Raw genomic sequence first — 20,179 nt, 5'->3', positions numbered from 1 at the left:
ACACAAAAATAAATTTAAGCCTACTCGTATTAATCGCAACACCAATAATGCAAAACATTAGTTCTATAACACGAGCGCAGTCTCTTAAATTCCTTGAGGCGTGTCAGCAAACAAAATCTAACACATCAAATGAATTCGCAATTGCGAATATGGACTACCATCAGCTATAGAATGGAATGACAACTGAAATTTGTGGCGGACCGGGACTCGAACGCGCATTTCCCGCATATCGCGAGACGCGCAATATGGTAATTTGGAAATACTAAGTTGATCTGGTAACAACTAAATACTCCGACAGGTGTACACTAACGTACCCTGGCCGCCACTGATGACAGACGCTTACGAGCCTTGGCCAATCCTAATGGCCGTTCATCATGCAGCGTACTGGATTTCATCGTTTCATAGACTATCCTATGGAATGGCCCATTTGCTGCACTGATCAGATTGTGTTCCTCCTATTACTAATAGAAACACTGTCAAACTAAACGCAACGCAGCTGGCCAACTGGCAGGTTTGGTTAAACACTATACTGCCCATCAAGCATAGTCCTTGAAGTCATAGATATTTGTAGTGAGAAACCCCAACATTACATATTTCACACAGTGACAAGTGTTATCTCAGAATGTGTTAACTACGAGAAAGAAAACTGATAAGCTGAACGCCAATCTTAACGCACTGTACCAAGATAAAGGTGTTTCCTAAAGTCTGCGAACATTATGTAGCAGACGGCTGCACTTGTCGCGCACTCAAGGCTGAACGTTGCTGGCCCACCGCTCCAAGCTAAACTGTCCCCACATCCTCAACAGCGAGGCCACTACATCTATTAGCAGCATTAACAGCGCTGATTTTCTGTAACACACGAAGAACGGCACCAGCCAGTAGAACAAATCCGCCCCCTTTTGCTGCGCGCTCTCTTCAGCGGGCTGCAAGCCGGACGAGATTATCCCTTTACGTAAGCAGGAATCAGCACACTAATGCTGCTTGGTCTGGCTGGCAGTTCATGGCACTGTCTGCTGCTGGTAACACCTCTGGTATGCGAAAGAGCGACAGCGGCTCCTTTTGGTGAGTGTGGCTTTCAAACCATTCTGTCTTGCAACATCAGACACTTTCTAACCAACTCATCGGTAAGACATTTCCATAGATATGGATAAAAAGTGTCGTAAGTGATAGGTTAAGAATTTTAAAAATATGGACCACGTCACGCAGAAAAAACTGAACTGAGGACAGCTCATAATTTACGGGGCTTGGGACTCGTGCAACAACACTCAAGTCAATTCATTACTCGGCAAGCAAATCTAAATGTAATCTTTCCAACACTGTAGATTTAGCTCTTTCTGTATTTCCAATTGATGATTCTCCTAAATAATCAGCCGATGAAATTAAACAGAAACAGAATATGTCTGAGGAGGATTCTCGACGCTGTTCGGGAGATAAACAGCTGATATGGACGGATACATTATATCTTGAATGAAGTTTTGCTTGCGGAGAATCTGTGCGCGCAATGCATATCACTTCTGTTGATACCCTATCAAAGAAGCTTGATACGGACTATCAGAATCATGTTACGAAACATCTAAGGGTAATGAAAATGTTACGGCGCCGTTAAGTGAATTTAGATAAAATTAGTTTAGTTTATTACACGCACCAGACAAAACTCTTGTCACAGAAGTTGTATGGCGCAGAAGAAAGCAAGAAAAAGCATAAACAGTTCTGCTCGCGATGAAGTATTAGCGATTAATTTTTTGGGACTCCGAGCTACTTGGAAAGTGATAGAAATGTGACTTGCCCATATTGCGCGAGGTTACTGGACAGTTTGCATAGGAGCTGAAAGCAGAAGCGGCCGATATACTACTTCCCAGTAGTGCCTTTACACGAGATCAGGTTTTCTCGCCAATGCACTGCGTTGGTATGAATCTTTCTCCAACAGGGCTCTTCTCGACAACGTACTCTTCTGCATAAGAAGTGCCCGTACCGTTTGCCAGGAACCTATAATACGTAATCAGTGCTACTTTCAGACTACCGCTCATACAGTGTGCGGCCCTTATCCTTGAGGCTGACTCCACATGACATGAACATCGCAACTTGCACCCTCCGAGTGAGATTAGAGCGCAGAAATGAACAACTTCGCCCCGATACGGACCTGCTCATATGTCGCCCCCCCCCCCCATCATATATATAAAACAGCGTTGATTTTCTGTAATACACGAAGAACGGCACCAGCCAGTAGAACAAATCCGCCCCCTTTTGCTGCGCGCTCTCTTCAGCGGGCTGCAAGCCGGACGATATATATATATATATATATATATATATATATATATATATATGCGCGCGACGGAGGGGGCGGGGGGAGATCGTAGACTACTTTTATTGTTACTCGAAAATTGCTGCTCACGATGGTCGTGATCCCCCGAATGCCTTGCGAATATGGAAATATGGAATCAGTTTCAGCACCTCAACATCACGCAGGACCATACAGCCTTACGTGACTAGCACCCGAGAAAACCGGGAATGCTCTAGACTCGTCACACAAGTAGCAAGGAGAGGCACTCAGCAGTGGGATCGACTTTTTGAAAGCACTTTTGATGTAGGTTAAAGATCGCAAGTATCACACCCTATAGCCTATCCCCCCTGGCGGGCTCTCGTTAACAAGTAATCAATGGGGGGAAAAAAATTCGGAATGTTACGTGACGCTCAATAGCCTTAAAACAGTGCAATGGATGTGGATAAAGCCTTCATGAGAAGAAGGTCGTGGTTTCGAATCTCGTCGGGTGCTTTTAATTTATTTTTAAATTTTTCTCGAAATGCCTTTGATCATTATTTTTATTGAAATAATTGGTTTACATGTATTTTTTATAACTATTCCTCTGTCACATTTCAATAACTATGATTTTCTTCACTTGTTCTCCTTTTTTATTTCTATCACTTTCTCCACTCGGAATTTTTGTAAATGTGAATTTATGTTTGCCTAATATTTAAAAATATGACACTGCCGATCTATCGGTTGAAAAAACAAAAGACGAAATAATCTATATTGACTTTGCAATGTTTTGGAAAATTGTATTTTTTCGTTAAAAGACATGCAATGTTTTTGGGTCAGTCGGGGATGGTAATCGTCAAACATTTAAAATATAGCCTAAATTCCTATTGCACTATTGACAAAATAACGCAGATGATTTAAACGAAAGTAATGAGTATAAGCAAAACGAAATTCAAGCAAAATGATGAACACAAATAAAAGGAAATAAATAAAATCCCAATTAATACATGATATTAATATCACTTTAACAGGAATTTCAAACGTCTAATGAATGATAGGAAGAAAAATGAGAGTAAATGAAGAAGCTGCTATAATGATTAAAATGATTGACAAATTACGTTTAAATCAGTTAACTGAATGAAAATAATGATTAAACCCATTTCGATAAAAATTTAATACCTAAAAAAGCTGTAGTACCTGACAAGATTCGAACCGATGACTTTCTGCATGCAATAGCTTAACCTATCCATTACACCACGCAACCAGTCAATATTGTACTTACATTTTAGTACTACTGAGTATCGCCAAGAATTGCGATTTTTTTCGTCAGTTATCACAAACTATGGTGAATGGCTGCAGGGTGAGATACCTGGGATCTCAACCTACATCGCGATGTAGATGGTTTCAGAAAGTCGATCTCACTGCTGGGGACCTCTTATTTTGACTCAGGAGATGCAGTGGTTTGCAGCAAAGTGAATATCCACACGGGCGGTACGACGTCAGGAGGACCACCGACTGTCACATCGGTAACCATGTTAACGGCTACTACACACGCGGCAACAGAGGTGCGCACCCAATGTCAACACTGCAAGCAGGAGACGCACCACATTCTTTGCTGTATCTTCGAGGCATCTGTGCCACAATCTTTGGAAACATTGCGTGTTGCTCGTTCTGTCAGCACGTACAGAGGGTATTCGACTGCTGCCCTGGTCAGCAGATTCTCCACACATTTATGTATATCCCAAATATTCTTGTGTATTATTCCTAATTTCCTGTATAAGCACCATAAATGAAATACCAGGTGTACCGGTATGAAATGAGCGTTTTCTGTGAAAATGAAACACTAATTTTGAATTGAAAATTAAAAAATTTTTATTCAAAGTACTGACCATTGCTTTCTATACACTTTGACCACCTTTCTGCCAATTTGTGGACACCACGCCAATAGAAATGTTCGTCTTTTGAAGCAAAAGAATCAGACACCCAATTTTCGACTTCTTCGTAGGAATCGAAGTGTTCCTCAGCCAGTGAGTGTCCCATTGATGAAAACAAATGGTGGTCGAAAGGGGCTACATCTGGTGAACACGGCGGGTGGGGTAGCAGCTCCCAGCCAAGTGTTTCGATTGTAACTGAACCAGTTTTGCTTTGTGTGCAGGTGCATTGTGGTGTAAAAAAATTACTTTGCCATGTCTTCTGGCCCATTCTGGTCTTTTTTCAATCAATGCATAGTTCAAATTGATCATTTGTTGTCTTCTTGCCGAATCGATCTAGTTTTGCAGTCGATGTTGATGGTTGTCCCGGATTAACCCACGATTTTTCCCGTTTAGGATTCTTAAAATAAATCCATTTTTCATCACCAGTAACAATTCGATGCAAAATTGATTTTCTTTCATGTCTTTGAAGCAAAATTTGACAAATGGTTTTCCGGTTTTCCATCTGTGTTTCATTCAATTCATATGGCACCCATTTTCCACACTTTTGGATCTTTCTCATAGCTTTCAAACGGTCAGAAATTGTTTGTTGTGCAACATTGAGCATTCCTGCCATTTGCTTCTGACTCAAAGTATCATCTTCATCCAATATTGCTTGCAATTCGGCGTCTTCGAACTTTTTTGGGGGTCTTCCACGTTCTTCATTTCTTACATCAAAATCACTATTTCTGAACCGTTGAAACAGTCTTTTGCATGTTGCTTCTGATAGAGCATGATCACCATATGCCTCGACAAGCATTCGATGCGACTCCGCAGCACTTTTTTTTTCAAATGAAAAAAAAATTCATGCTTTCCGCAAAACGTCACTTTCTGGTACAAAATTCGACATTGTTAACACGATGAAAACATATGATGTTTGTTTCACGACTTTATGTATACTAAATATCTTTGGCAGATGTCATACCAACCAAACAAAAAAAAAGTTAAGGCTCGTTCACAACAAATGTTCCCTATCGACACATTTGTATCTGAACACTCATTTCATACTGCTACACCTGGTAGTTGTTTGCTATCCTTACTGGTGTGGCAGTTGTTATGGCCAACAGTGTAGCTCCCACTAAATGGTTTTGTGAACGGTATCGTTGGGCGCACTCAGTGCTAACTCAGTCCATCAAAGACTGCCTGGCTACCGCTGCTACATTAATGAAACAGTGAGAGCGTTCCCAACGTATATACACTCCTGGAAATTGAAATAAGAACACCGTGAATTCATTGTCCCAGGAAGGGGAAACTTTATTGACACATTCCTGGGGTCAGATACATCACATGATCACACTGACAGAACCACAGGAACATAGACACAGGCAACAGAGCATGCACAATGTCGGCACTAGTACAGTGTATATCCACCTTTCGCAGCAATGCAGGCTGCTATTCTCCCATGGAGACGATCGTAGAGATGCTGGATGTAGTCCTGTGGAACGGCTTGCCATGCCATTTCCACCTGGCGCCTCAGTTGGACCAGCGTTCGTGCTGGACGTGCAGAACGCGTGAGACGACGCTTCATCCAGTCCCAAACATGCTCAATGGGGGACAGATCCGGAGATCTTGCTGGCCAGGGTAGTTGACGTACACCTTCTAGAGCACGTTGGGTGGCACGGGATACATGCGGACGTGCATTGTCCTGTTGGAACAGCAAGTTCCCTTGCCGGTCTAGGAATGGTAGAACGATGGGTTCGATGACGGTTTGGATGTACCGTGCACTATTCAGTTTCCCCTCGTCGATCACCAGTGGTGTACGGCCAGTGTAGGAGATCGCTCCCCACACCATGATGCCGGGTGTTGGCCCTGTGTGCCTCGGTCGTATGCAGTCCTGATTGTGGCGCTCACCTGCACGGCGCCAAACACGCATACGACCATCATTGGCACCAAGGCAGAAGCGACTCTCATCGCTGAAGACGACACGTCTCCATTCGTCCATCCATTCACGCCTGTCGCGACACCACTGGAGGCGGGCTGCACGATGTTGGGGCGTGAGCGGAAGACGGCCTAACGGTGTGTGGGACCGTAGCCCAGCTTCATGCAGACGGTTGCGAATGGTCCTCGCCGATACCCCAGGAGCAACAGTGTCCCTAATTTGCTGGGAAGTGGCGGTGCGGTCCCTTACGTCACTGCGTAGGATCCTACGGTCTTGGCGTGCATCCGTGCGTCGCTGCGGTCCGATCCCAGGTCGACGGGCACGTGCACCTTCCGCCGACCACTGGCGACAACATCGATGTACTGTGGAGACCTCACGCCCCACGTGTTGAGCAATTCGGCGGTACGTCCACCCGGCCTCCCGCATGCCCACTATACGCCCTCGCTCAAAGTCCGTCAACTGCACATACGGTTCACGTCCACGCTGTCGCGGCATGCTACCAGTGTTAAAGACTGCGATGGAGCTCCGTATGCCACGGCAAACTGGCTGACACTGACGGCGGCGGTGCACAAATGCTGCGAAGCTAGCGCCATTTGACGGCCAACACCGCGGTTCCGGGTGTGTCCGCTGTGCCGTGCGTGTGATCATTGCTTGTACAGCCCTCTCGCAGTGTCCGGAGCAAGTATGGTGGTTCTGACACACCGGTGTCAATGTGTTCTTTTTTCCATTTCCAGGAGTGTATTTAGGGTATCGTTGTCTTGTTCTTGTCTCGCCCCAAAACAACGGTTGCTGCATCGCTTGGCCTTTTAACCAATATTCCAGTTTTTCGGGAAGCTTCCGACCTCGAGCGGCACCTCTCCTAACGCTGCGGCAAGGCCCGCACTGGCGACGAGCCAATCCAGTCACGGACACGGTGCAGTGAGTCAGCGACGAAAGCTCCGGAGACGGGCGTCTACAGGTCTGGCCAATGACGTGGTCAACAAGGCGCGTTGCGCCGTCTCCCAGTAATCCACAGTTGAGCTGAGTCTATCCTCAGCAGATAAAACACGTTTCCTATCTTGCTGGGAGGTACACCACATTTCCTGCGGTCACATCTACGCTGCACCAGTACTGTTAGCCGCCCGCACTGCAATGTTGCTCAAAGTCCCGATAAATACAAAGATGACTTAATTCACTGTAACTATCAGATTATCGAACTACTCACTACGGTACGCACGCACCGAACGATGATAAAGATGTGTTATTTCTAATATTTCAACCACGTTGCAGATGCGCCTGGAAGTTGGGTAACAGGCAGAGGTAGAAAAACTGAAAATTCTCATGCTGGGAAATGAGAAGGAGCGATCTGTTTTACTTGGTAAAAAATTTCCAATAGATCGCAGAAATATTTATTTTTGACAACCGATTTGGATGGGCTTTGCTGTCATTTTACGGCCTTCAAACATTATTACAAACGTTTTCATTGTGAGCTGGAAACTCATGCGAAGTTCTCAAAATTACTGGATAAAATGCAGAACCTTAGCAAAGGTATCTTGACAAACGTAGCATAATGTGCTCAATTTTATCCACTAATATAACAACTTGGCATGAAGTTCCAACTCACAATGAACACGTTTTGTAACAATTTTTGAAGACCAGTAGATGACCGCAAAGCCTGTCGAAACAAGTTGGCGAAAATAAATATTTATGCGTCTTCGCTGTAGAAAGTTTTTTACTAAGAGATACAAAAATTTCAACATTTCTATACTTTGTTTATAGTTTTGCTTCTCCGCCGCCTTGCAGCGATGTGTGCTCTCACTTCGATGTTGAAGATATTTTCCTACTTATGACGAATTCTTCTCGGGCTATCAGCCGAGTAGTGACGTTGTCTTGTCGCAACGTTTCAATGAGTTTCGCACCCATCATCTTCTGGCGGGACTCAAAGCGAGAACTTTTGCTCTACAGCCTAAGCTATACAAAAGCAAATCCAAAAGTCTTTCTTCCAGCATCGCTAATCCGGCAAGAGATGCAGGAAAATGTAGCTCGAAAAGGAGATAGTACTGGCAGGCAAAGCTGTGACGTGGGTACTGTGAGGTTTGCCTAGATCGCTCACCCACTAACAGCGTTGCCTTACACTTGCAAGAGTGAGTGTCAGTCACGCAGCTTTAAACATTCATTTTTTAATGTTTTCCCTCGTTCCTCAGTTGCTTCTGTTTTCTTGGGCATGTGGTACATCTATGTAACTACATGGATGTACGCAAGCCCACTACATAAAACCCAGGAAGACACATACTGACTAGTAAGATCACAAAATTGTCTGTAAAACGAGACAGCAAATCAACCTTACGAAATCCTTGGTAAAAAGTTATTTATTAACAATAAGAATAACAAAAAAACTAATATAAAAACTTACCTGGGATCATTAGGTATGTAGCAAATGTAGTATACATAAAACAATCTTACATTAGAGGTCACTGAAAAGGTTTCATAAATAAAAAGCGTAACGTCTATGGCACAATAAAGCTTTTCATTTAGTTACATGGTCGAACCACATCTCCAAGATTACTTCTTAATAATCTACATTCTTCAAATACTTTTACTGCGAGTCTATAGTCCTACTTTCTCTGGAAATAATTCTTCCATGCGCGTTTTATTTATATGCTTACTACTAGCTTCTATAGCATGGTAAGGAGAGACATTAGATACGATTTGGCGTGTTTGCGCCAGGCAGTAAAATTTAAGCTTCTACGCTGATCGACACTTGGTAATAAGGCTTCAGTCTTTAAACTAGAAGAGAGTACGTTAACAGCATAGCTGCGTTATAAAAGAAAGTGTTACAAGAGTCCGTAGTTTAATAAATCTAGTCCTACCTTTGTCGCAATCATTCAACGAGAGATGAGATGAAAGACAGTGTGCGAAAGTAAGCAGTACACTTTCTTTGACGCAAGTGGAAAGATGGTCACATGCACACTTTGAAGGTGCTTAGTACACGCAGAATAGAGTACTGTATGTCATCCTAAGCTTTTCGGTAGTATTAACTGGAAATGGAGGGCTTGTACGACATCGTGTTGAAACGAAACGCTCCTGCTTTTGCGGTGAAACCAGTAGCATTTATTGAAAAGAGCCTAAATCAGACTCCTCCGGATCTAGTCCCCACATGTTTCTCTTCCAGTCTATTTTTGGTCTACGGAGACTGCTGTGTGTCTCCGATCACCTCAAGGCGGTCCTAAGCAGTCTAAAGAACTTTAATATAGAAGCTTCTAGGCACGTGATATTTTGCTATATCTTCATCCATTTCGTATGGACTTTGGTATTTAGCAGTTACCACTAAACCATATGGAGGCTCTCTCTGCTGTTTTAACGCTTAAGCCACGAAGTGACTTTCCTGTAAAGTATGCTATGAAGTGGAGTCTCCGGAACCCCTATGTTTAAATCGGGACTCAAGGCGCAAATCATTTAAAATTTTTAATCAATGTTATATAACATTTTTACGAATATTCAAGCCTGTAAATATTTATCGTTGATTTTATTGCACTAAATAAAGCCTGCAATATTATTCTTGCCACACCATCACTTTTCTGCGGTTTTTAAATACACTACTGGCCATTATAATTGCTACACCACGAAGGTGACGTGCTTCAGACGCGAAATTTAACCGACAGGAAGAAGATGCTTTTTTCGCACACACACACACACACACACACACACACACACACACACACACACACACCAGTTGACCGGCGTTGCCTGGTGAAACGTTGTCATGCCTTGTGTAAGGAGTAGAAATCCGTACCATCACGTTTCCGACTTTGATGAAGGTCGGATTGTAGCCTGTCGCGATTGCGGTTTATCGTATCGCCACATTGCTGCTCGCGTTGGTCGAGATCCAATGACTATTAGCAGAATATGGAATCTGTGGGTTCAGGAGGATAATACGGAACGCCGTGCTACGGCCTCATATCACTAGCAGTCGAGATGACAGGCATCTTATCCGCATGGCTGTAACGGATCGTGCAGCCACGTCTCGATCCTTGAGTCAACAGATGGGGACGTTTTCAAGACAACAACAATCTGCACGAACAGTTCGACGACGTTTGCAGCAGCATGGACTATCAGCTCGGACACCATGGCTGCGGTTACCCTTGACGCCGCATCACAGACAGGAGCACCTGCGATGGTGTACTCAACGATGAACCTGGGTGCCCGAATGGCAGAACGTAATTTTTTCGGATGAATCCAGGTTCTGCTTGCAGCATCATGATGGTCGCATCTGTGTTTGGCGACATCGCGGTGAACGCACATTGGAAGCGTGTATTCGTTATCGTCGTAGTGGCGTATCACCCGGCGTGATGGTATGGGGTGCCATTGGTTACACGTCTCTGTCACCTCTTGTTCGCATTGACGGCACTTTGAACAGTGGACGTTACATTTCAGATGTGTTACGACCCGTGGCTCTACCCTTCATTCGATCCCTGTGAAATCCTACATTTCAGCAGGATGATGCACGACCGCATGTTGCAGGTCCTGTACGGGCCTTTCTGGATACAGAAAATGTTCGACTGCTGCCCTGGATGGCACATTCTCCAGATCTATCACCAACTGAAATCGTCTGGCCATTGGTGGCAGAGCAACCGGCTCGTCACAATACGCCAGTCACTACTCTTGATGAACTGTGGTATCGTGTTGAAGCTGCATGGGCAGCTGTACCTGTGCACGCCATCCAAGCTCTGACTCAATGCCCATGCGTATCAAGGCCGTTATTACGGCCAGAGGTGGTTGTTCTGGGTACTGATTTCTCAGGATCTATGCACCCACGTTGCGTGAAAATGTAATCATATATCAATTGTAGTATAATATATTTGTCCAATGAACACCCGTTTATCATCTGCATTTTAATGGCCAGTAGCGTAGTACACAAACGAATTTTTAGAGAACTGAATTTTACAGCCTAAAAAATTATAGTATTCTCTAGCAAGTAAAGTTTCACGTCAAACAAAATTCCAGAGATTAAATTCGTCATTGTGTGACCATATTAAACTTGCACTTAATGATCCTCCGCTAGCAGAACTGTGATTACCTACTATTGTGAAATCGTCTTTTTCGTACATTTCTTGATCTGTATCACTAACAACTTCCTCCATCCATGAACTAACAATTCCATCAAAATTAGTATCGTTAAAACTGACATTTCTGAGATTCAGTTGCGTACTATACTGAAGAAAACTGGTACGTTGTACACGAGGCGCGATCCAGGAGATCTCAACACGTGACAATAACTAGCGTTGCCATCCGTCCCGAGACATCGGGCCCGTCACCGTTATGGACCTTGTCCCAAGAAGACCCAGTTTTGCCACGATTTCGCGAAATACAGTTACAAGCTCGGCTCACGTACTGAAGTAACGCCACATGTAAATACAGCCTCCGTTTTTTTATGTTAATAAGGTCGTCCCACGTGAAGTTACTTGTTGCGTATCCTGTATCGACGATGCATGCACCTTCTAGATCTAGTGCCATCGTAATACGTAATACTATTTTCTCCAGGAATATAGGCTGTAGCATTTTAGCAGCGCCTTGTGGAAGAATCGGGCAGTTCGTATTTCAATAGCGATCTAATAAGACGATTCTTTCTAAACGTAATACGAACAACGAGTGTAAAAGTATCACTTTCGTTTCTATACCCCAATGTCAATGTGTCCCGACGAGGTCACAGCTAGATATTTTTTTTTTTTTTTTGTGGTTTTCGGGCGCACAACTTCAATGGTCATTAGCGCCCTGACTACTCTAAGAATGCACCGCGAGGCACAAGTTGACAACAACAACTAAAAGGGAAAACACAATAAAAGACAGACTGACAGGCATAGGATTAAAAAACATCATCAAATGTCCTTAGCGAGGTTTGTCAAATTGATAAAACAAAGAACACGAGCAGCTGCTCGTGGGTCATCCGCTAAAATGGCATCTAAAGTAGTAGGCAGGTTAAGATCGAGGCGCAGTGTTTTAAGATCGGGACAGGACATTAAAATGTGACGAACCGTCAGCAAGTGCCCACATGGGCAGAACGGCGCCGGCGCAGCCGTCAGCAGATGGCGATGGCTGAACCGGCAGTGTCCAATTCTTAACCTTGCTAAAACGACCTCCTCCCGCCGAGAAAGGCGTGAGGAGGACGTCCAAGCCACGGGAAGAGGTTTTAAGGCCCGAAGCTTGTTGTCGGTAAGTGCAGCCCAATCGGCATGCCACAGCGACACAACGCGCCGACAAATGACCCTGCTAAAATCGGACGAAGGGACACAACAAGAAGCTGTCCGAGGCTGGAGGACCGCAGCCTTGGCCGCGGCATCTGCAGCTTCGTTCCCAGGGATACCGACATGGCCAGGAACCCACATAAAGCTAACCGGCGTACCGACGTCCACCAGCTGCTGAAGAGAGCGTTGGATCCGGTGTACGAAAGGGTGAACCGGGTACGGATCACTGAGGCTCTGGATGGCGCTCAGGGAATCTGAGCAGATGACATAAGCAGAATGTCGGTGGCGGCAGATGTACAGAACAGCCTGGTAGAGGGCAAAGAGCTCAGCTGTGAAGACCGAACAATGGCCATGGAGCCGGTATTGGAAACTTTGTGCCCCGACAATAAAGGAACACCCGACCCCGTCATTGGTCTTAGAGCCATCCGTATAAATGAAAGTCATGTTGTTGAACTTCGAACGAAGTTCCAAAAAACGGGAGTGGTAGACCGAACCGGGGGTGACCTCTTTTGGGAGCGAGCTGAGGTCGAGGTGAACGCGGACCTGAGCCTGGAGCCAAGGTGGCGTGCGGCTCTCGCCCACTCGAAAGGTTGCAGGGAGTGAAAAATGAAGGTGTTGAAGGAGGCGACGAAAGCGAACTCCAGGAGGTAGCAAGGCAGAGACAGACAACCCGTATTGAAGGTCAAGAGAGTCGTCAAAAAAGGAACGATAAGAAGGATGGTCGGGCATTGACAGTAGCCGACAGGCATACCGACAAAGCAGTATATCGCGCCGGTAGGTGAGTGGCAATTCGCCAGCGTCAGCATGAAGACTCTCTACGGGACTGGTATAAAATGCTCCGATCGCAAGTCGTAAACCCCGATGTTGTATGGAGTTGAGGCGGCGTAAGATGGATGGCCGTGCAGAGGAGTATACGAAGCTCCCATAATCCAGCTTGGAGCGGACGATCGACCGATATAGACGAAGTAGGACGGTTCGATCCGCTCCCCACGACATACCACTGAGAACACGGAGGACATTTAAAGAACGGGTACAACGGGCGGCCAAATATGACACATGTGGAGACCAGCTAAGTTTCCTGTCAAAGGTAAGGCCTAAAAATTTGATTGTCTCCACGAGTGGGAGAGCAACGGGACCGAGTCGTAAGGACGGTGGGAGAAACTCTTTGTAGCGCCAGAAGTTTATACAGACCGTCTTCTCGGCAGAAAAACGGAAGCCATTGGCGACACTCCAGGAGTAAAGACGGTCAAGAGAACGCTGAAGACAGCGCTCCAAGACACGTGGACACTGCGCGCTGCAATAGATGGTAAAATCGTCCACGAAAAGGGAGCCTGATACATCAGCTGGGAGGCAATCCATTATTGGATTGATCGCGATGGCGAAGAGAGCGACGCTCAAAACTGAGCCCTGTGGCACCCCATTCTCCTGGCGAAAGGTGTCGGACAGGACAGAACCCACACGTACCCGAAACTGGCGATCCATTAAAAAGGAACGAATAAAAAGAGGGAGGCGACCGCGAAAGCCCCACGTATGCATGGTGCGGAGAATGCCCGCCCTCCAACAGGTGTCGTAAGCCTTCTCCAAATCAAAGAACACAGCCGCGGTCGGGCGCTTCCGCAAGAAGTTATTCATGATGAAGGTCGACAAGGTAACCATATGGTCGACAGCAGAGCGGCGCCTTCGAAATCCACATTGTACATTGGTAAGTAGGCGTCGAGACTCGAGCAGCCAAACCAATCGAGAGTTAACCATTCGCTCCATCACTTTACAGACACAGCTGGTAAGCGAGATAGGTCGATAACTGGAAGGCAAGTGCTTGTCCTTCCCCGGCTTAGGAATCGGGACAACAATAGACTCGCGCCAGCATGCGGGAACATGTCCCTCAATCCAGATGCGATTGTATGTACGAAGAAGAAAACCTTTACCCGCAGGAGAAAGGTTCTTCAGCATCTGAATATGAATAGAATCAGGCCCTGGAGCGGAGGACCGTGATCGGCCAAGTGCGGTTTCGAGTTCCCGCATGGTGAATGGGGCATTATAACTTTCACAATTCGAGGAGCGGAAGTCACGTGGCCTAGCCTCCTCGGCCTGTTTGCGGGGGAGGAAGGCAGGGTGGTAATGAGCGGAGCTCGAAACCTCGGCGAAAAAGCGGCCGAAGGCATTGGAGACAGCCTCAGGGGCCACAAGGACTTCATTCGCGACCTTCAAGCCAGAAATTGGGGAGTGGACCTTAGTGCCAGATAGCCGGCGCAGGCTACCCCAGACAACAGAAGAAGGAGTAGAACTGTTGAAGGTGCTGGTGAAAGCAGCCCAGCTGGCTTTCTTGCTTTCTTTAATAATACGACGGCACTGAGCACGTAATCGTTTATAATTAATACAATTCGCCACTGTAGGGTGGCGTTGAAAGGTGCGTAAAGCACGTCGACGAGCACGTATAGCATCCCTACATGCTGCGGTCCACCAGGGGACCGGTACGCGACGTGGAGAAGAGGTAGGGTGAGGGATGGAATATTCAGCAGCAGCGAGAATGACTTCCGTGAGGTGTGCGACCTGACGATCGCAGCTTGTGAAGGTTTGATCCTGAAAGGTCGCCCTGGAAGAGAGGAGCCCCCAGTCTGCCTTGGAGATGGTCCAACGAGAGGAGCACGGAGAGGGAGTATGCTGCAAGAGATGGATAATACACGGGAAGTGGTCGCTCGAATATGTATCAGCAAGGGCATACCACTCAAACCGGCGTGCAAGTTGGGGAGTACATATAGAGAGGTCTAAATGGGAATAGGTATGAGATGTGTCCGAAAGAAAAGTAGGGGCGCCAGTATTGAGGCAGACAAGATTGAGCTGGTTGAAAAGGTCTGCTAACAAGGAGCCCCTCGGGCAGGATGCTGGAGAGCCCCAAAGAGGATGGTGGGCATTGAAGTCTCCAGTTAACAAAAATGGAGCAGGTAGCTGAGCAACAAGTTGCGTCATGTCTGCCCTGGTAACGGTAGATGACGATGGAGCGTAAACGGTACAAAAGGAAAACGTAAAAGTGGGGAGAGTAATGCGGATGGCAACTGCCTGCAGGCCGGTGTGCAACGTGATGGGATCGTAGTAAATATCATCCCGGACCAGCAACATAACCCCTCCATGAGCTGGGATACCTACCACAGGGGGTAGGTCAAAACGCACAGAGGTGTAGTGTGCCAAGGCAATTTGATCGCATGGGCGTAGCTTCGTTTCCTGGAGGGCTACGACGAGCGGACGATGCGAGCGGAGCAGCAACTTCAAGTCCTCTCGGTTGGAGCGAACGCTGCGAATATTCCAGTTAATAAGTGCCATCGGAAGAAAAGGAAGATGAGAGAAGGGGTCACCTCGAAGGCCGCTGAGGGCCTGGCTTCGAGCGAGCACTGCCGCCGCTATCAGTAGGCGGACAGTCATCGTCCATTGGTTCTATAGGTTCATCGGCCATCTTGGGAAGATGGCCGGGAGGGGGAGCTTCCTCCGCCGGTGAACGGCCAGATGTTCGGCTACCAGCGGTGCGGCCAGGCGAAAGGGATGACGGCCTGGGGCGGCAACCGCTGGGTGGCGCAGGAGAAGAAATGCGCCGTGGCGGAGAAGGAGAACTGTGCTTCCTATTAGCCTTCTTGGATGGTCGTTTGGTGGAAGTACCGGACGAAGGCTGGGAGGTCGAGGTACGTAGGAAGTCTGCACGGGACGGTTCCTTCTTGAAGGCCCGTGCATCTGACTTCTGGGTCTTCGTCTTAGCAGAAGCTGATGAAGGGGCTGGTGTCTGTGGGGTGATGGGACGAAGAGGAGACGTCGACCGCGCGATCTTAGCACTGGCCGAACGGACGACCGTGGTGCTGAAGGTCAGATCGCATGTCTGGGTTGCGACCTCCCGGGTAGTCCGAGGAGAGGCGAGGACAGTGCTGTATTTCCCCGCTGGGAGCAGCGTGGGCTTCCTACTAGCCAATAGCTTGCGAGCAGCCGAGGTGGACACTTTCTCTTTGACTCTAATTTCCTGGATACAGCGTTCTTCCTTATAGACAGGACAGTCGCGGGAGGATGCGGCATGGTCACCCTGACAGTTCACACAACGAGGAGACGGAGGTGGACAGTCACCCTCATGGGCATCCCTGCCACAAGTGACACATTTAGCCGCATTGGAACAAGACTGTGGAGTGTGATTGAAACGCTGACACTGGTAGCAGCGCGTAGGTGTCGGGACATAGGGGCGAACAGAAATAACCTCGTAGCCCGCCTTGATGCGCGATGGCAGCTTAACACTATCGAAGGTTAAGAAAAGTGTCCGGGTCGGTACAAGGTCATTGTTGACCTTTTTCATGACCCGATGGACAGCCGTCACGCCCTGCTCAGCGAGGAAAGATTGAATCTCCTCGTCAGTCAAACCGTCGAGGGATCTAGTGTAGACCACACCACGAGACGAATTCAAAGTTCGGTGAGCCTCCACCCGGACAGGGAATGTGTACAGGAGTGTGGCCCGAAGCAGTTTTTGTGCCTGAAAGGCGCTCTCAGTTTCTAGTAATAAGGTACCGTTACGCAACCTGGTACAAGATTTGACAGATCCGGCTATGGCATCTACGCCCTTCTGGATAACGAAGGGTTGACAGAGGAAAAATCCTTTCCGTCCTCAGATCGAGAAACTACGAGGAACTGTGGGGCAGGCGGTAGTATTTTTGTCACTGTTGGCTGGTCACGTTTCCGTTTATGGGTCGAAGTCGAAAGCGATGGAGTAGAATCCATTGCGGAGGAATCCCCCATGATTGCCAGCGTCTCCGATGGCGCGCTCCTTCCTTGTGGGGACCCTCTCAGAGGGCACTCCCGCCTTAGGTGAATGTTTACACCTCAGGTCACACCTCCCGAGAAACAGACGGAGGGACCAATCGGCATGGTCAGAAGGTATCAGCTCAGGCAATCACCCCTCCCCGGGCCTGGCCTTTACCAGGGGGTACGCGCGTGCCTTACATGTCTACCCAGGGCGGGGACTTACGCGTTACCCCGTCACCGGCTACGCGTGCGAACGCGTGGGTCGGCCTTCAGACACGCACAGGGAGGAAGGAAGAAGAGGAAAAAGAAGAGAGAGGGAGAAAGAGGACAGACTGTCTCAAACGCCGAGGCGGAGACCAGAGAAGGCAAGGAGAAGAAGGCAATGAGAAAGCAAGGAGAAGGAGGCAAGGAGAAAGCAAGGAGAAGAAGGCAATGAGAAGGCAAGGAGAAAAAGGGAATGAGAAGGCAAGGAGGAGTCAAGGGAAAGAGTAAGGAAGACAGTGAAGTGGAGAAGAGCAAATAAAGGAACCAAGAAAAGGAAGGAAGAAACGAGAAGTGAAAAACCAAAAAGACCACGATTATAGGTCGTGAAACCGTCCGTCTCCGGACGCAGGCGCTAACTACCCCCGTGAGGGGGATGGACTCCTTTTAGTCGCCTCTTACGACAGGCAGGAATACCTCGGGCCTATTCTAATCCCCGGACCCGCAGGGGGGACAGCTAGATATGGCAATCCTAGACAGTAACAGGTGTCAACAACAAACACAGAAGATGATAATGTAACCGACAACGAAGCATTGTAGGGCTGGGATTTAAGATGAGTATGGGGTGGGCGTTAAAGGAGCATTCCGCCAGAACTGAACTTGGGAGAGCGACTTCGAGGATTTTCGCGCGGTTCTGAGAGACAACACCTCGTGAGTTAAGGATTCATTCTTCTAGGGACGCAGGTTTGACATCGAACAATGGCATGAAGACGTTCGACGTTCACTTCGTCACTAACATGTTTATTGTGCTCGTTTCTCGAAATGAGTAGTAGTAAGCTCTCTCTCTCTCTCTCTCTCTCTCTCTCTCTCTCTCTCTCTGAATTCATACTTTCAGGGAACACAAAATAAACAGGTCGTTAGAAAAATTTTCCACTGAAGACAGCGCACATATTGTGTAGTCTTGTATAACAAAACAAAAACTTGAATGGAATGAACTAGTTCTTTGTGTGCGTTATGTATGCCATTAATCGTGTCTGGCAAAGATCCCGCGTTAACGAACAGCAACTGTTACATCACACAAGCGCTGCTGTAGACTACCCAATTTCATCTTTCTTTACATCTCCAGCGAAACACCACTTTGTCCGTAGAGTCTGTTGCTTATGCAAAAAAAGTATTGGGAACCAAAACTCAACGATATGTCAGGCACTCAATTCAAAGAAGCAGTATTACCACGGTCATCGCTATACACAGTGGCAACAAGACACTACATTCTTTTAATGTTTTCTAAATCTGGCCATGTGGGGGAAATAGGTGGATAACTAGTGTTGTGGACTGGCAAGACAGCCAATCCACAGTGACGGGTAACCGAAAGGCACGCGCTTAAACTCACGCAGGCTGGCGTGAGGTCTGAAACACGATACGTAGCTTCTGGAATACTTAACTTTAATCCATAATTGGTGAACATTGGTCTTGTTACTGTACATGCTTCATTAGATACATAGCAAAGGATAAATGGCGCCTTGCTAGGTCGTAGCAATTGACTTAGCTGAAGGCTATGCTAACTATCGTCTCGGCAATTGAGAGCGTAATTCTCAGTGAACCTTTCCTAGCAACGTCGGCTGTACAACTGGGGCGAGTGCCAGGACGTCTCTCTAGACCTGCCGTGTGGCGGCGCTCGGTCTGCAATCACTGATAGTGGCGACACGCGGGTCCGACGTATACTAATGGACCGCGGCCGATTTAAAGGCTACCACCTAGCAAGTGTGGTGTCTGGCGGTGACACCACAACTAGATATTGCAAGTAACCCGAATGATATGCCTTCAGCAATACATATTTTTGATAAGAACGTGCAAATCCTTTGGTGTGGCCATTATTTTTCCATTTATAACAAATATAAAAACATGCGCTCCAAGTCTATGAGGCTATCACACCTTATTATGCTTCGCCTTGTACCTATTTTATGTATGACGTATGAGGAAGCAGAAGTGAAAAATGTTCAGTTACCCGAAATATGTAAGAGCGCTTGCGATCCTTTAGTTAACAGTCTGATGTACATTGTAAATGTTCGTACGTCCGACGCTTTGGGTCAAAACATCGTAAATTTTTCTTGTGTTGTACATGTATAGCAGAATTAACCTGCAGATTATGAGCTTTGATCTTTAAGAGTGCTGTTCAATCCACACTTCTAATGACACACAACGTAACCAAACCACACCGGAAGAAACGTGTCTTTTCAACAAATATTGGCAATAAATTGTTCGTATACGTTGGACAAAAGTCATGTCAAATCAAGCCCTATAGAAACTCACATGAGCATCCCAGTCAGCTTCATATAGAACAACTTGTGCGACACCCTAAATAACCAAACACGACGGTCTCTAACACGTATAGATCCGATATCAGCATGTTTTATTAGTTGCAGTATACTCCTGAAACTTTCGTGTGTCTATATATTTGCGCAAAGGAAAAACAATTTTGATAACATATTAGCAGAATCCAAACTATACCATGTTTTTGTGGTCTTCAGTTTTAAGACTGGTTTGATGCAGCTCTCCACGCCTGTCTATCCCTTCAACTCCGAGTAACTAATGCAACATACAACCGATTGAACTTTCTTACCATATTCGCGAATAGGTATCCGTCTGAAATTTTTATACCCACGCTTTCCCCACAACCAAGTTGACGACTATTAAGCACGCTTCTGTAGTACCACATTTCGAAAGCTTCTATTCCCTTCTGGTCTTAACTGCTTATCGTCCACGTTTCACTTCCGTACGAGGCTACACTCGCTACAAGCGCCTTCAGAAGAAGACTTCCCAACACTTCAACTTACGTTCGATATTATATTTCTGATTCAGAAACGCTTTTCTTGCTACTGCCACT

The 20,179-nt window shown here is 46.6% G+C and overlaps 2 protein-coding genes across 6 annotated transcripts in view; one reads left to right on the top strand and one right to left on the bottom strand.

The window, feature by feature from the left end:
* The window catches only part of LOC126194740 (serine palmitoyltransferase 2), a 419,658-nt gene that overhangs the window by 291,548 nt on the left and 107,931 nt on the right, over positions 1-20,179 (top strand). The window contains exon 1 of one of the 4 annotated variants that reach the window (XM_049933001.1): positions 1,019-1,062. The exons of the other annotated variants lie outside the window; for them this stretch is intronic. Within the exon in view, the coding sequence (XP_049788958.1) occupies positions 1,034-1,062 (29 nt within the window). The 5' untranslated portion in view covers positions 1,019-1,033. Of the gene's footprint in view, positions 1-1,018; positions 1,063-20,179 lie in introns of those variants that run through there. 4 annotated transcript variants of the gene reach the window in all.
* Positions 1-20,179, bottom strand: part of LOC126194739 (reticulon-1-like) — a 378,195-nt gene that overhangs the window by 338,747 nt on the left and 19,269 nt on the right. The window lies entirely within an intron of this gene.

The sequence above is a fragment of the Schistocerca nitens genome, chromosome 7 (genome assembly GCF_023898315.1).
Source record: "Schistocerca nitens isolate TAMUIC-IGC-003100 chromosome 7, iqSchNite1.1, whole genome shotgun sequence".
NCBI lineage: Eukaryota > Metazoa > Arthropoda > Insecta > Orthoptera > Acrididae > Schistocerca > Schistocerca nitens.
The sequence above is the reverse complement of the archived record's forward strand: the minus strand, read 5'-3'. Positions and strand labels throughout refer to the sequence as shown.